Raw genomic sequence first — 17,912 nt, 5'->3', positions numbered from 1 at the left:
TGTGTGTGTGTGTGTGTGTGTGTGTGTGCGCGTGTGTGTAAAACAGTAAAAGAAAAAGATAGATTGAAAAAGATAGAAAGACAAAGAGTGTGATGTGAGGGGCTTGAAGAGTAGGGGTAGAGATAAAGAGAGAAAATTTAATGACATAAGCTATAAATAGGAAGAGAAACAAAGAGTAAAGAAAAAAAATGAAGAAAAATATTTGAGGCAATCAAGTCCTTATGTAATAGTCTTCATCAAAAATCTATTGATACTGACCGCTGGACAGCTTTATCATGTCTGGACAGCCTGTGACTTGTAGTTGGTACCTCTTCAATTTCATCTATCTCACACGCATCTGCAGCATCTTGTGAGTAGCTATGCTTCATAACAAGGATATTTCTCCTGTTCATGGGCTGGATGAGAGGCTTTACAGGCTGGGGTTGTATTTCTGTCAAGATAGAAGCATCTCTTGTGCTGAGGTTACTACGGCTTCCCTTAGTGCTAGACAACTGTGATCCACAGTGATGGTCATGAATGCATTTTGAAGATGATCTCCGCAGTTTATGATAATTTTCAAAGTCATCTGCAACATCAGCAAGGTCAGCTGTAGGCCCTGTCCCTCTAAGAGTGCATAACTCATAATGAGGAGGCTCAAACACCTCCTGGAATACTGTTTGATCAAAGTCTGTTTTCCTTTGGACAAATTTTTTACGAGGCTGTTTGATCTGTACTATAACAGAGATAATAATGAGGATGATCACAATGCAAGAGGTCACCCCAATTATAGTGCCACTGGTATTGGTAAGTTGATCCAATAGGTTAGCTTTTCTTTTTTCTGTGTGACAGAAGAAAATCACAGTGTTAATCTCTGATTAAAAAATAAACATGATGGTTTTGAGGCCTGCCAAGTGGTAAGCAGGATGTAGCCCAAACTCAAGCATATAAAAGAAATGTCAACTTTCTCAAGCTGCTGCTAAAGTTATCCCCAATCTCCAGTCTACTCCAAAACAAATCACAAGTCTGTTACTTGACACTCCTCTTTTACTTTGCTTCCCCATCACTAAATATATGTAGTAAGGCATTAGTAGCCTATTTTACTGTGCATTAGAGAATTATGGCAAAAACTGTGCTAATAGGCTTACACACAGTAAAACTGGACTACAGCATATTAAGCATCACTAAAAATACATACACTTTCACTACTGTGCATTAGGGCAGCCTAACAGGCATTTAGTTAGTACCTCACATTAGAAGTACTAAATTTAATGCGCAGTAGCAAAAGCATATTAATGAACATGTAGACACGTCCACTGAGAAGTAAGTCAAGTGAAACAGCAGTGGTTTACAGGATTAAAAAAATAAATACTTCTTTGCCCTGGAACTCATCTGAATGCCTAATACTAATGCACTGACTGGAACTGCTGACAGAATTCAAAGATTGAGCTGAATCAGGAGAAAACTGATAAGATTTTCAGAAAAATAATCCCATATAACCCATTACTTGTTTTATCCGCCACAAAGTACATATCCAAGTTAATTAATACAACTCTTCAGAATACCCTTAGCCTAAGCACAAAGGCTGATTACCCTTTATGTAAAACAGATGGCAAGATATCAATCTATCCCTTGGTTAGAAAAACTTTTAAAATATCAGTTTGCTTGGCATTTAAAATCCTCAGAAGACTCCCAGAAACACAATGCAGCTTCATCCCTCTTTTCTGCATAATTCTCTGTGGGGTTTTTTCTAATTCATAGATGCCCAGTGAGCTGATGACTGAACTATGAGAGCTGAAGCTAAAGTGGAGGGTTCACACCTCTTTGTAACAGGTCTTTCAGGATTATTATATTTACTATGAAAGTGTGATATAGCCTTAACTTTTAATTCAGCATATTTTTTTACTGTCCCTTTAATGCATAATAGAGTGACATACAGTTGAAATAAAAAGCATTCCCACCAAAAAAGTAATACACCTGCTTGCCCAACAAACACTTTCCTTGCAGTCTGTATGATGCTTAGAAGGCAAATTTCAAGCCCTTGTGTTGGTACAGCAGATTGGTATCGGGATCCTCCAACTGACTAATGAAGAACTGGGAAAAGCAGTAGCACCAGATTAAAAAAAAGCCCAGCAGCACAGCAATCAGCTTATTTGCTGGATCTGACCAGCAAATCTGCTTCTCTACTAAGAACTATAATGGTGAATAAATAAACACAGGACCTAATGGAAATGATGCAGCTTCAGCCTGGCATTTGGTAAAAGGAAGATGCAATACTTTCTAGAAACAAATGAGAAGTTAAATGGTTTTTTTCCACTGATAAAGTAAAAAGGGAAAATTAGACTATTCTTCCCCAATTGTAAGCTTAGTTTCTGTGAGGAATATTATTTCTTTTAACTGTTTTGCTGTGTTCTTTTGCAGCACAAGTTCATTTATGGTTTACTTCATTTAACGGCTTGTCAGGATTTTACAGGCTTCAGCAGATTTATAGGCTGGCTGCTAATCCATCTCATTTTGAATTTTTTTTCTTGATTGGTTCCTAAATTTGGCATCTCTCTTGTTTCCAGGAACAAATCTGCAGTAACAGAAAAAAGCAAATAGTCTCCATAGCCTGTCATAAGCGTCAGCTAAGCCTTTTCCTCTGAAGGAAACTTAGATACGGAATTTTTATTTTTCTTCTTTTTCTTTTTTTTGTTTGAAAGTAGAGAGTGCCACCTGGAAACTATTGTCCAACCTGGTCAGGAATGTCAATGTCTTCATGAATGAAACATCATGCCTGGTTTACAATGTTAGTTCTTGACATTTTAAGTTGACTGGTAGATTATGCGTGGATTTGTCTGCTTGGTACAGGATTTTTCCTGCTGCATCTTGGATTCCAAAGTTGTTATTATAGGCAAGAGTCTAAAAAACAGCTGTCTGTTCCTACCAGCTGCCACTTTTAAAGTTATCTATACAAATTTCACCCGTGGGAAACAGACAAAATTCCAAATATATGCAAAGATAGGCTACTGAGTCCAAGAACACGGCAATGGGTCATAACATATATAAGCAAGTCAAAGCAAAAGAAACACTAACAATTTATGCATGTTCACCCACATTTTCACCTGTTTTCTTTTTGTCATTTATTTTTGCTCAGTCCTGACCCAATCTGGCACCTGGTTAAAAAGTAATTGGGGATAATGGTGGTCTATGATCTCAACATCCCTGTATGGTCTATCATCTCAACAATTCCAATTCTGCTTATTACCTTTACAGTGGTTTTCATCCCAAGGATACACACAGTTCTGAAGTCCATTGCACACCAATGTGTTATTAATACACATATTACTATGGCAAAAGAATGCGTTGGATTCACAGGGAGCTAAAATAAAATGGAGGAAAACATATGTTAAGTAGAAAATCCTTCAGCACTCTATATTCAAACATATATGAATGATAATGCAACCTTAAATAGTAATGAACTATATGGCATGGGTTTCTCAAGAGCAGTAATTAATACAACTGTTAGGTATATTGCTGATACAGACCTGAAGACACATGAACAGCTTATTAAACTGTGGTTCGGGGTTCACAATCATGTTTAAACTTAGTGAACTCTTGCCACAATTTTTAAATTTTATCTTATCTGCAAAGAATTCAGATTAGAATGTGCAGAAAATCTGTTTTATATAAATACTCGTGCCAATGAAAGAAGATATCTATCTATGTATGTACTTATGGGAACACTTACTTTCCAAAAGATATCATATACTTTGGAAATATTTTGATAACAAAGAAAATCCACAAAAAAAATTCACCCTTCTGTTAAAGGTTGAACAAAGATTGAACAGTTTTGCCATAAGGCCCACAAACTGGTAGAATTAGGTCACTAACACTATTAAAGCTGTGGAGTAAAAAGTTGTACTGAAGGTCATAAGCTATTGGTTTGCATATAGGCAACCACAATTCCATCATTATGAACTACATGTGGTGATAAAGAAACTATACAGCTCAGTTTTTGACAATTTTCAGGTACTGGGATGGCAACAATTCTTCTTCAAAATGACTTAAAATAGTACAAATAAAAGATTTACTCTTACATTTTTAAGATTTTAATCAGTGTTTCATAGCAGTAGCTATATTGACATTCCTTGTATTAAAAGACAGTGCTATCATAATTTTTAAATAGCTTATTTTTAATTAAAGCCGAATGTAATCAATGCTAATGTACTGGTTTAAGCATTTCTTAGAGGTTAAACAACGCATAAAGCATTCAATATAATATTTGAAAGTTGTCAAGTGATCTAATGATTGATTTGATTAATGTGAAAGAGGAACAATAAAGACTTTTGAAAGTCATTTCTCAAGACAGTATTTGTCCTATGCTGGCATTATTATTATTATTATTATTATTATTATTATTATTTCGGTCTTATGGTAATGCAGATGCATAATGTTGAAAAAGCTGCATTTTAGGGAATTGTAAAGGGCTGCTTCAGTGACTGCAAATGAGGAACAGATTTATCCTGTAGAACTTAATGGCTCCATATATCATGTAAAAAAAATCCACTTTTAAAAATGTGCCTAAATAAAAATTTCCATAATCGATTATAACAGCTTCTTCAGAGCTGTTACAGTTTAATAAGCAAATAATGAATGTTAACAAAACTTGCACATTTCCCAAATGCATAGTCACCCAGTAGAATATAATAGCTGTAATATGTATCTTCAAATTTACTGCAAGCATCAAAAGCCACTTAATTATCCAATAATTGAAATAGCTCTAACAGACCTGCTATGGTCTACTGGCAAAATAGTACACCTTTTAAACAGCGTAAATATGTAACTGGTTGATCATGAATGCTTATTTCCATGATGGCCCTTTAATGGCTTTAATGGCCTTTTGTGTCAAGTCTCATATTTACTTTTTCTTGTTTTCATCATTTCGTTTCTTTTCAGAAATTAAAATTTGATGCATTTAAACTAACAATAATAACAAAGGTTGAAAACTCAAGATGGATGGTTCACAGGGCCCCTCCAAGACTGGAGGTTTTATTTTTTCTGTTTGCTTCTTTGTAGGTTCCTAAGTATCTCTGTGCATTCTGAATTCATACAAACAATTTCAAAAGCTAGAGTTCAACTAAGTTAAAATTGCTGGATTTGTCTGGCTTTCAGAGAAAACCAATAAACTAGATCAGCTTCTGTGAAATGTCAGTTCAATTTGCTCAAAAGCCTGGGAAACCTTCCCCAACTTTCAATTGCCCTCAGCTGAGTTTTTAAGTTTGTTACAAAAAGTTTTATATTCTAAACTACATTAAAACAACATCAAAATTAATCACCACCATGCCCACAACAGATCTTTTTGCAGGAACACACAGCTGCTGATAGGGCACTATACCAGTCAGCACCTATGTGCTAGTACAGCACAGATGCTTTCTCTGCCACTATTGTAAGGAGCCATTAGGAGCTAATCCTGTTTAATACATGATTCAGACCCAGATCCAGTGAGGGGGATCAAGGAATATTGATATTAAAATGAAAGAGGGAGGAATTTTCTTCTTTGAGAGAACAGTTGTGGGAGAGAGTTTTGGAAGGAAAGGAAAGGGGAAAAAAAAGGGCTTCACACAGTTTAACACTGAGATAGTGGAACACCCAAGAGGAAACTTAGAATTGTTCCTTCGGGGTATATGAGAAGAGTGGATGAAAGTAGATTGACAAGGTTCTTTGGGTGAATCTGATATCTTTTCTTAGACCAACTTAAATAATAAAAGATATCAGATTCACCCAAAGAACCTTATCTGCCTATGTCCTTAGACCAACACGGCTACAACCTACACCCCTGAAAGTAGATTAAATTACCCAGCAGAGTCATCCAAAGGGAGGATAACAAGGACAGAAGACTGAGGGATGCCACAAGAGATGGAGAGGAAGGAAAAGGGAAGCCACCAGGGAAAACTCCTTTGTTCATTATCCCCCAACTTCTTCTCCCTCCAGCTCCTTCCCCCCTGGCCTTACTGTTAGATCCTGCTTTCTGTAAGTACATGGAAGTGAGAAGCAAATTCGAAAAAACTGACCTTGAAAAAAAAATCTGTAGTAATTTGCATAAGTTACACATATGCTTAGCTCTTATAGAATTGATGCACATTATCTTTTTAAAAACTGCTGAAAGTTTAGCACAGATATTGCATAAACACATTTTTAAGTCTCACTTGGGCACCTATCTATATGTAATATAAACTAGGCATGATATTAGTCTAAAGTCAGAATGCTCAGGATTTACCATATAGTTCATTGGGATGGGTCCCAGCAGTTAACAGCATTTCAAGCCATGGTGACCCCACAGCTCAGCACTTTTCAGTGTGTGTGTGTACTCCAGATACTCCACAACAAAGACCCGTGTACTAATTAGCCCTCAACTGATGACTGGAACTGGGTGTTCTTGTCATGACGCCTGGGATTCTCCAAAAATTATATGCAGATGAAGTGCATGGTAACTTTGGCCAGCTCCACCTCATGGAGGGGAGGGCTATACTAATCATATGTGACAGTGTGAGAGAGGGGGCAATGGAAGGATTCTGGGTGAACTGTTTGAGGCCTCATTTCATCATGTTTGCCAGGCAGTTAAGCCTGGTGAAGAAACAGGAGTCATTGGAAATGGAAAAGGAAGGTACAGCTCAACAGTGGGAATGAAGAAGTCAGATGAATACAATGCAGTGGCTCACCATGACTTGAAAGAGACCTGGGGCTGAGGAGGAGTTCACTCAATGGGTACTACCATACATCTTATTCAGATGGATTGTACAAAGCCATTCTCTTTTGATAGGTTCCCATCAGTATATTTGTCCAATATAGGCCATGTATTCTATAGTCATGTTCAGTGTTGGCTGTGTTTAACTAACTGCACAGTTGGTTTCAATTACTGAGCACACGCTGCTTTTAATTTCAGTTCAAAGACAGACTCTATATTTAATGTGGTTTCCTTGTATATGAATGTAAGACAATTGCCTTTTTTCCTCATGTTGATTGGGAGAGAGGGGGGAACCTCATCTTGGATTCAAGTGAATGTGGCATTCTAATGGCTTTAAATCATTTCCTTTTTTTAACTTTAGAAGTATTAGAAAGATAAGTACATTATAGTTTCAATTAATGAACCAGGTTAAGGCAAACTTTAAAACTAACTAATCCTTGTATTTTTCCTACCTTGTATTAGAATTTTTACCTATTATTTCCCTGCAGTATTATATCATGCATTTTGGTTTATCCATATAGAAAATCTATATTTTCAAATTTGGCTGACTGTATTGCAAATGTTAGACACAAGATGGTGCCCAAACACAAGTGGATATGTAATATCTCAATGTTCTAATCTATCAACCTGAAGAAGGCACTTTTTTGCCAGAAAGCTTGTCTAAATTGGTCCAATAAAAGATATCACCAAAAAAACCTAGCTTCTCACCTGTTTCCTGAACTATCATGCCTCTGACAACATTCCAAACCTACTTTCTAATATAGGAATATGAATGGGCAGAAATAGTGGGGTATCAAATAACCTTCTGCAGGATCAGGATTTGTTTAATGTCTAGTATATCAAAATATGCAAATTTAACACTACTTCAATTAAATAAATTGAAAATATTTTATTGTTTCTGATGTTAGAAATTACATGACAATTTCTATAAATTGTTGAGGCAGACTTTAGTGATACCAGGTTCCAAAGCAGCCCAAGTCAAACTACTAAGAATCTATGGTCTCAATTCCTACCGGAAGTTTTAGCACTGGATTTTGGCTCTGTCATTTGCAATTTCAAACTATTACTATTTATTTTTAAGCCGTCTAAAATTAAGGCAGAAAAAAACAAGGGCCCGATTCCATCTCAACTAAGTAGAAAGCGTTCAAGTGCTGTCTCTTCTCTCCTGTTCAAGTTCCTTAAAATCAATTAATGCATCTACTTTGGTAATACTTAAGTCATCTTACTTTTAAGATTGAGCACAAAAAAGAGCAAGGAGAAAGAGGACCTATGTATCTTTTCTGCAAGCAGTTTCTCAGGGACTTGATCAGGGTGGCATAGCCTTCAGAATTACACTTCAATAGAGTACCTAGAGGTGAGACAGCTGGGCCCCAGCACACAGTGCTGGCTTGGGCCCCTGGCAAATGTTACACTTAAGACATGATTGACTTGTCTGTTTATAGCATCTAAAATAGTAACCCAGCCACATATTTGGTAATTAAGGGTGCCACAAAGAGGGAAACCATCCACAAACATATTACACAAAAAATGTGTAGTGTTTTTGTGGTTGGTTTCCATCAGTCCAACTTTGAAAGCATGGCAGTATAAGGAGTGCACTGAGCTCACCAACAGGCCCTAGAAAGCAGCTGGTTATCAGCTACATTCAGGACTGCACCAGGGCTTGAACCAGCACCTGTGTGGTCCCTGCCAGCTGATGATTAGGTGATTGCTGGCCAGATCCAGGACCACACTGGAACTCTAACTGGTCACAATGTGGTCCCTGCTGGCTGACAATCAACTGGCTCTGGGACTGCACCAGGGACCCAGAGCCAATCAAAAAGCAGATGATCATTGACTGACTCCAGGGTCTGCACCATAGCCAGTTGGAGCCCTGGTTCAGTCCCAGAGCCAACTGATAATCCCTTGTGTAGGGAACCCAGATTTCAATTTTTCAGTGCAGGAGAAGCCTGGAATCATGATCCTCTGGAATGGCAAGTAGGGCATGACTTGATTCTGAGACCAATCCCAAAATTGCGTATCTTGCCATACACATGTGGCATGGCAGGATGCTATTGCTGGGATCAGGAAGCAGATTCCATCATGGTTTTAAATGAATATCTGTCAGTAGCCTTAGAGGATTCTGCATCTCTTTTGTAGCAGCAGCATTGACAGCAGATGCAGGCAGACTGCTTGGCATGAGTAGCAGCTGGGAGGATCCCTGAGGTAGATAAAAGGGTACTCTCTCTATCTCCTCCTTTCTTCTGTTCTGCATTTCTCTCATGTCTCAGGTAAGTGCTTCAACTACCAGGCTCTGAAGTCAGTGTCTATTGTTGGAGCTGTTCTATTTTGTATAATTAATTATTTATTTAGCCCAAAAAAGAAAGATGATTTGCCTGAAAACCTAGTTGCCTGGAAACCTAGTTTCAATACTGTGGCCAGGAGGAGGCAGACAAGGGCTTCACCTTGGATTTCACACATCCCAGATGTGCTCATCAGGCTATTTACTATTCTGGGATCTCTTTCCCTTTCCAACTCTCATTCTTTTCATGAGAGAAAATATTAAAAAACCCAACAAAATACAGAAAGAAAAACAACATTGAGGGGTTGGTTTTATCTGGGGAATTTTGAACAGGACTTTTTATTTTCCTTTTGGTATTTCAAAAAGGTTTCCTGGATGTGCAGGAGCAAAGGAACCCGGAGAACCTGGGGAGAGTCATGGCAGGACGTCCGCTGTGCCGGACCCCCCCCCGCCCCAAGAGACAGGGCAATCACTAACCGGTTGCAGGTGGGTTAGGAGAGAGGCCGGGTTAAAAGGGCCTGCAGCCCACGGAATGGCGGCAGCGGAACTGGAAGTGCCCGAACAGCTGGCGGACACCAGCGAGACTGGAGGAAGGCGGAGGCGAGCCGCCCAACACCGAACCCACACGTTCTGGGGCGTGGGTAAGACCCCGGTAGGGGACAGGGCCGGAGCTTCTGGCACCAGGAGACCCAGCCCGAGAGAGGCCCTCAGGAGCCAGAGGAAGGAGTGGGGGCAGCGCGGCTGGCGTGAGGAGGGATTGGCTTATCCGGTCGGAGAGCAGGAAAAACCTCACAAGGGTGAGGATTCCCCCCTCCGCAGGGAAGAGTGGAACTCCATGGGAGAACAGGGCTGTAGGGACCCAGCGGCCGGCACTCCCGGCCGGAGTAGGGTCGGCTCATACCCTCGCGGACAATTGGGCGAGTGTGAACCCCTCAGAAAAGGGGTATTGAACTGAGGACTATTCGGGGCCAGCGGGGACCCTGAAACCGGAGGCAAGGGTGAGGGTGTAGGGGTGGAGGAGCCCTCTGCATCCCCGGGGCCCGGCAGACACAAGGTGCCACTTTCGGATGTGCACACGTCAGACAGCAAAACTGAACCAGAGCATCATCAAAGACGTGGCAGGTGAGTTCGGCGGGTGTAACGTGGGAAGTGAGCACGTGGTCTAGCTGAGGGGAACTTTATGGATCGGACCAACCTGAAGGATGAAGGGTCCACTTTTCACAACTGGTGCATTGGCTGGGAACATCGGCAGCGGTCTCCCAGATGCCAGTGGTCAACAACAATGGAGCACCAGGCAAGTTCAACTGGGACCGAGCCTTTTCAGCAAGTAATGAACCTGTTAGTCCAGGTGCTGCAGCAGCAGCAGCAACAGAGCATGCGGCAAACCTTGCTGCAAGAGCATCTCTTACAGCAGCAGATGTGGGTGCAAAAGGGCCCGGGTGAATGCCGGATGCTGAAGATGACACAAGAGGACGACCCTGAAGCTTTCTTGGAGGTATTTGAACGGGCGGCCTTAGCGGCTGGGGTAGAAAAGGCCAAATGGGCGGGCCAGCTGGGGACCCTGCTGATTGGGCAAGCCCAGGCAGCTTATAGAGAGATGTCCAGAGGGGACGCCTTAGACTATGACAAGGTGAAAGGGGAAATCCTGCAGCAGCTGGAGATTACTCTGGAAAAACACCGCCAGGCCTTTAGGGAGCGGAAGACAGGCGAAATGAAGGCCCCGCAGGGGCTGTGGCAAAGCCTGGCGGACTTCTTGAGTAAATGGCTCAGGCTGGAGTCCTCATCTGAGGAGCAGATGTTTGATCAAATTCTCTTAGAACAATTTATCAATGATCTAGAAGAAGACACCCAGCAATGGGTAAAGTGCCATTGCCCCGCAACATCCCAAGAGGCCCTGCAGCTGGCAGAGCAATTTGAGATGGCCCAGGGAGACCGGTGATGCAGTCGGAATGCAAAAGGGGTAGAGGCCCTGGCGAGGCGGAGCTCAGAGACCAGAGGAGGCTGGAAGGGGAATCTACCTAACCTGAGGTGTTTCACGTGCAGGCTGAAGGGCCACATAGCGAGGAACTGCACTCAAGGCGTCCAAGCAGGGTCGGCCATGGACCTGAGCCGGAGGGATGGGCGACCGCGGCTCGGCGCCCGACCGGAAATTGAGTCAATGGACTGTGGGGTGGGCAGTCAGAGTGCGGGCCGCATTCGTCCTCTACCCGAAGTTCTGGCCTGGGTGGAGGGAAGTCCCATCCAGGCAGTGGTGTATACAGGCTGTGCCCAATCTGTGGTGCGACTGTCATTGGTCCAGTGGGAACAGGCACCCCGATGCTCCGGGGTGAGCATGGTGTGCCTGCACAAGCAGAAGAGTCTTGTGGAGCGACCCTGGTTGGCAGTACAGGTGCAGGGCATCCAAAGGAGCCTGCCAGTGGAACTGAAAGAGGACCTGTTATACCCAATGATACTGGGGAGAGACTGGCCAGAGATATTTGAGCTTTTGCCGGGGCGTCAAAGCGACGGGAAGGTGAGAGCCAGGCTGGTAGGAACAGAAGACGAAGAACAAGGGGACCTGGCGGTAGACGACCTGGCGCAGGTGGGGCCGTTCCGTGCCGCCCAAGAAGCAAATCCGGAGCTGTGACAATTTTGGGAGATAGAAGGGCCAGATGACAGCGCCCAGGTAAGACCCCCCCGGACGCGCAGGGACGCCCACCCACATAGAGGTGCGAAACGGATTACTCTATAGAATAAGGCGGGGCAATGCCGAGGGGGAGGACGTGACCCAACTGATCATTCCCCAAGCCTACCGCAAACAGCTGCTATGGCTGGCCCATACAAATTCCCTAGGGGGGCATTTGGGCAAGAACAAAACGGAGGCTAGGCTGACTCGATGGTGCTTCTGGCCCCACTTATATGAGGATGTAGACAAGTACTGTCGCATCTGTGAGGTCTGCCAGAAGGTGAGCACCCACAGGCCTCCCAGGGTGCCTCTGTATCCAATGCCCATAATACAGGAACCATTTTCTAGGATAGCTCTGGACATAGTAGGCCCCCTTCCACGAGGTGTGGAAGGGCACCAGTTCATATTGGTACTAATAGACTATGCCACCTGATTCCCCGATGCCATTCCTCTGAGGGCGGTTACAGCCACTAAGATTGCAGAGGAGCTAATGCAATGGGTGTCCAAATTCGGGATCCCGCGGGAAATTGTTACAGATCAGGGATCCAATTTTATGTTGGCAGTATTGGGGGCACTGTGCAGGGTGCTCCAAATTCGCCATCTAAAGACAGCAGTTTACCATCCCCAGACTAATGGACTAGTGGAGCGTTTTAACAGCACTTTAAAAGGGATGTTGAGGAAGTGTGCGCAGGCGGACCCGCGGAAGTGGAACGTAATGATTCCCCCGCTGCTATTCGCAGTAAGAGACGCCCCCCAGGCTTCCCTGGGGTACTCCCCTTTTGAATTAACCTTTGGGCATCGGCCCCGGGGCCTCCTGGATGTGATGCGCGAGGGGTGGGAAGCCGGACAGAGCACAGGGAAAAAGGCGGAGGGATACATGAAGGACCTGAGGGAATGGCTCAGGGCGGTTCAAGAAATAGCCCACGCTAATCTGAGTTGGGCCCAAACTAAGCAGAAGGAGAGGTACAATGACGCGGCCCAGGAGCGAGAATTAAGGGTGGGACAGAAGGTCCTACTATTGTTGCCAGACTCTAGTAGTAAATTTCTAACCCATTGGCAAGGACCGTTTGTGGTCAATAGACGAGTGGGACCCATGGACTATGAAATAAGACGGCCCGGGGCCAAACGGGAGAGGCAGATCTACCATATTAACACATTGAAGGAATGGAATGAGTCCGAAGGACTCCTAATGTCCCCGGATCTAGAGACGGAAGGGTGGGAAAGTCAACTGCCAATCCAGACAGAAAATGATCGGGAGGGAGAAACAACATCGCTAGGGGAGGCAGTTAGGGGCGTCACAACGACAGCAGCTGGCGAGATTAGTAAAAGAGTTTCAAGATGTTTTCTCGGATCAGCCAGGGACGGCTGCCTGGATAGAACATAAAATTATTACTAGGGTGGGCCAAATAGCCCGGGAGAAGTGGAGATGTATCCCCTACCATAGATGCCAGCAGGTTAAGGAGGAACTGGAACAGATGTTGAGACAAAGGATCATAACGCCCTCACGAAGCCTGTGGCGTAGCCCCTTGGTGCCCGTAGAGAAGCCCAACGGAAGCCTCAGGCTGTGCGTAGACTTTAGAAAACTAAATGCCCTGACACAGTTCGACGCCTTCCCGATGCCACACGTCAATGAGCTAGTAGAGCGGATAGGACAGGCGAGGTTTATCTCAACCCTCGACCTGTCCAAAGGCTATTGGCAAATACCCCTCCCCAAGGAAGACCAACAGAAGACCGCATTTGGCACTCCCTGGGGTTTGTTTGAGTTCCAAAGGATGCCTTTTGGACTTAATGGGGCGGCGGCCACCTTCCAAAGACTGATGGATCGGGCCCTAGCGCCACACCAGGGGTACGCCGCAGCATATCTGGACGATATTGTGGTCTATACCGAGACTTGGGGGCAACACCTACAAGCCCTCCGAGCGGTCCTATTGGAACTGCGACAAATAGGCATAATGGCCAACCCAAAAAAATGCGCTCTGCGCCGGCGAGAAACCAAATATCTTGGGTTCTTGGTAGGACAGGGGCTGATACGGCCCGTGAGGGACAAAGTAGCGATTATTAGAGAGTATAAAACACCTTTAACAAAGAGACAAATGCGGGCGTTCCTCGGCCTGACAAGTTATTATAGACGATTCATCCCTAAGTTTGCGGAACTGGCGAAGTCATTAGTGGAGACCACTAAGGGCCAATGCAAGGGTATAACTGAGTGGACAGAAGAACGACGGACAGCATTTGAAAAGCTAAAAGAGGCCTTATGTCACGAGGTTATGCTACACACCCCCAATTTTGCCATCCCGTTTATGTTGCAGACGGATGCCTCAGCCTATGCTCTCAGAGCAGTATTGTCACAGGAGGTCGACGGAGTGCAGCGTCCGATTGCCTATGCCAGCAGACAACTGACCGATCCAGAAAAAAGGTACTCCACTATAGAGAGAGAATGCTTGGCAATCCGGTGGGCCGTTGGCTATTTCCGGTACTACCTCCTGGGGCGGGAATTTAAGTTAGTCACGGATCACACCCCCCTGAAATGGCTGCATACATCTAAAACAGACAATGCCTGGATAATGCGCTGGGCGCTAGCCCTCCAGCCAATTTCAGGTAGCCTATAAGCCCAGAAAACAGAATACGGTGGCGGACTTTTGGTCACGGTGTCATGAGGAAGGGGGGAGAGGAAAAGGGAATAGGGGGATAGGAAGACCGCTTCCAAGCGTCTTGAGGGGTGGGAAGTGTGCAGGAGCAAAGGAACCCGGAGACCCCGGGGAGAGTCGCGGCAGGACGTCCGCTGCGCTGGACCCCCCCCCCGCCCCGAGAGATGGGGCAATCACTAACCGGTTGCAGGTGGGTTAGGAGAGAGGCCGGGTTAAAAGGGCCGGTGGCCCACGGAACAGCGGCAGCGGAACCGGAAGTGCCCGAACAGCTGGCGGACACTGGCGAGACTGGAGGAAGGCGGAGGCGAGCCGCCCAATGCCGAACCCACACATTCTGGGGCGTGGGTAAGACCCCGGTAGGGGACGGGGCCGGAGCTTCTGGCACCAGGAGACCCAGCCCGAGAGAGGCCCTCAGGAGCCAGAGGAAGGAGTGGGGGCAGCGCGGCTGGCATGAGGAGGGATTGGCTCATCCGGTCGGAGAGCAGGAAAAACCTCACAAGGGTGAGGATTCCCCCCTCCACAGGGAAGAGGGGAACTCCGCGGGAGAACAGGGCCTTAGGGACCCAGTGGCCGGCACTCCCAGCCAGAGTAGGGTTGGCTCATACCCTCGCGGACAATTGGGCGAGTGTGAACCCCTCGGAAAAGGGGTATTGAACTGAGGACTATTCGGGGCCAGCGGGGACCCTGAAACCGGAGGCAAGGGCGAGGGTGTAGGGGTGGAGGAGCCCTCTGCATCCCCGGGGCCCGGCAGACACAAGGTGCCACTTTCGGACGTGCATGCGTCAGACAGCAAAACTGAACCAGAGCATCATCAAAGACGTGGCAGGTGAGTTCAGCGGGTGTAACGCGGGAAGTGAGCACGTGGTCTAGCTGAGGAGAACTTTACAGATCAGACCAACCCAAAGGACGAAGGGTCCACTTTTCACACTGGACAAGAAAAACGTGTTTCCTTCTGGCAAGGACAGATTTCACACAGTCCCCCTGTGAATCAAATGCCTCACTCCATTGTGTGCTACATTTTTGTATTATAACAACAGATCAGTTGGGACTGTTTATTCCCCCATTCCATCCAGTGGGTGCATCTGCATGAGATACTTACTGTGGAGCTGCCTAATTAGTTCCACAGTAAAGTTTCAGCATCTACACATGCGGCCCTATTAGACCACAGGAAAAGAAGTAACTCTGTTACTGTTACTAGTACACTACTAGTAAACAAGTACTATACTATGGCAGAGTTCTTTAGTGCACAGAAACGCACATGTAGACATTGATAGGGCTGGCTGGGGCATAAGGGTGCTTCATTGTGGGATTGCCTGCTGGTTAGCCCCATACTGAAGTACCCTCATGCCCCAGACAGCCCCTCCACAGCACGTTGAACCATGCTGGAGCAGCCCTGGGCTGGCAGGATGACCAAGGGTGACTGGTGAACTAAGACTGATGGGGTGGGTGGAGCAACACATGGGAGCTGGGGGAGGTTTGCAGACAGCCAGGAGCAGGGGACAGGGGGGGAGGTTGCAGCCGGGAGTGCCCAGCCGGCTGCAACCCCTGCCTGCTCCTGGCCAGCTGCAAAATCCACCCTGCTCCCGGCTGGCTGCAAACCCCTCCCATCCACTCCCATGTGACATTCCTCCCATCCCCCCAGTCTGAGTTTACCAGCCATGCCTGAGGTTGATCCCCCCAGGCCTCCTGCAAGCCGCAGTTGCTCTGACCCAGCTCAATGTGCTGCAATCCCAAGTGCACATGTAAATGTGTCATCCGGGAGCAGTAAACTCTGGCATGATATACACCAGAATGTATTGCTTTGCATTAATCTTATGTGCATACATTCCCCTGAACAGTAACACCTTTCTTTTTACAAAAACAGAGTGAAGTCCTTCAGGTGTTCTTCCCATCATCCTTGAAAGAATGAGGAGATTGCTTTTCCTCATACCCCAAGGGAAAAAAAATCTGTCAATCATACCATATGTCTTCCATTACACTTATTAAAATTGTTAAAATAGTGCGCACTACAATAAACCTGTCATTAATCAATGAAGTGAAGTCATATGTCCTGCTCTCTTCTACCATTAAAAGAGAGATCTCACATGCACAAAAAACCCATTGTATCTTAATACCTGTCTCTCCTTTTCTAGCTACCTCAAGGCACCCTGGGTCAGAGTAAATGCAGCTTTTGATAAGGGTTAGTATGATGTACACGTGAGTTCTGGTGCCTTTAAAAAAATTAGAGAGCCTTTTAAAATTAAAATTAAAATGTAGACTGTAAAAAAGATTCTATGGTGGATTATTTCTAGTACGAATAAATTAACAGGGAAGCCAATAGAATTTAATGGGACTACCAAGCCAAAACTATTTAATGTGGATATGGTAGCAAAATCATCCCTAAGTGCTAAAAGAGAAACATTCAGAAAAAAACACTGCCCTAGATGATATGCATTCAACCTGAGGTCTGTTAATTTCAAGAAATATTTAGTTCACAGGATCTCAGATGCTTACTGTGTGTGCATCTCTCACTGAAGTCAACTGGAAAGCATTACCATACATCTTTATATATAATGTATACCTATACAGTAGTACTTTATGCATTTTATTTGCATGTATATGTATCATATAACCCTATAAATAGTACACATAAATACAGTAATCCAGAAATACTGTATTTGGCTACATTCCAAGAAAAACGGCTGGTTTACATGGATGCAACCTTGAAGTCAAATGAATGAATAATATAACAACAATGAATTAGAATGAATACTATAACTACAGAACCTGACACTCTATCTTTACTGCCTCAGTTCCATAGTCAGAACTTAAAACATCTGCCCATTTTACTTTTGGTTACAAATTGCACTACATATCAAAATATTTCAGTTTTGAAACATAGCCATTTTTCAGTTATTCTTCAGCACAACAGTTTTAACATTTTTTAAATAAATATTTGTTTGTCATCCTGTCTACAGTTCAAAGATAGCTTTTGCTTCAGCTTAAAAGTTCTTTATGTGTAGAAAATTCAGTTATAAAAAGATTTAAATGCAAAATTCATGTATACACACATATTATTTGTGCACAGATATCATAAATACATACAAATTTGTTGCACACACACACACATACACACAGTCTAACTTAATTTGGCTATAAATATCAATAATAGGCTGATAATCATGGTTGATCATCAGCACAGCACAAGGCTGCCCCAGACTTTCCCTCTGTTACACTGGCAACAAGAAGTGAGAGTAGCCAATGCTTTGTCAGCTTATATTGTGAATTCTTCAGTGTGGATACTGTTTCTTATTATGTGTATGAACCTTACTTAACACAATGGCTCCCTATTCTGAGCAAGTTCCTTTGCATTATCAGAATAAACAAAACTAGAAATGTGCCTCTACAATAGCTCTACTGCACTAGAAGTTTGCTCTTACTTTGGGATATTCATCTATGAGCAGGTTACTTCAGCCATAAACAGGGATTTGGCTGACAGCACTGTACAAAATATCTCTATTCTCCCAGTCAATCTGGTCTATGCTTCACTATCAGAATGCTTTTGTGTTTAGAAAAAGAAAATAAGAACATGGGTGGAGCATGCTCTCCTTTAAGCAAGCCAAGGCTTTAAGAAAAACC

General features: G+C 44.2%; 1 protein-coding gene across 6 annotated transcripts in view; it reads right to left on the bottom strand.

The window, feature by feature from the left end:
• The window catches only part of NETO1 (neuropilin and tolloid like 1), a 128,007-nt gene that overhangs the window by 3,829 nt on the left and 106,266 nt on the right, over positions 1 to 17,912 (bottom strand). For all 6 annotated transcript variants that reach the window (XM_019524512.1, XM_019524538.1, XM_019524520.1 and 3 more), the window contains exons 8-9: positions 3,224 to 3,337; positions 259 to 817 (exon numbers count right to left, since the gene is read on the bottom strand). In XM_019524512.1, the coding sequence (XP_019380057.1) occupies positions 259 to 817; positions 3,224 to 3,337 (673 nt within the window). The remainder of the gene's footprint in view (positions 1 to 258; positions 818 to 3,223; positions 3,338 to 17,912) is intronic.

This window comes from Gavialis gangeticus, unplaced genomic scaffold, assembly GCF_001723915.1.
Source record: "Gavialis gangeticus isolate Ggan-Ray unplaced genomic scaffold, GavGan_comp1, whole genome shotgun sequence".
NCBI classification, from domain to species: Eukaryota; Metazoa; Chordata; order Crocodylia; family Gavialidae; genus Gavialis; species Gavialis gangeticus.
Note: the sequence above shows the minus strand (reverse complement) of the source record. Positions and strands in the feature narration are given on the sequence as shown.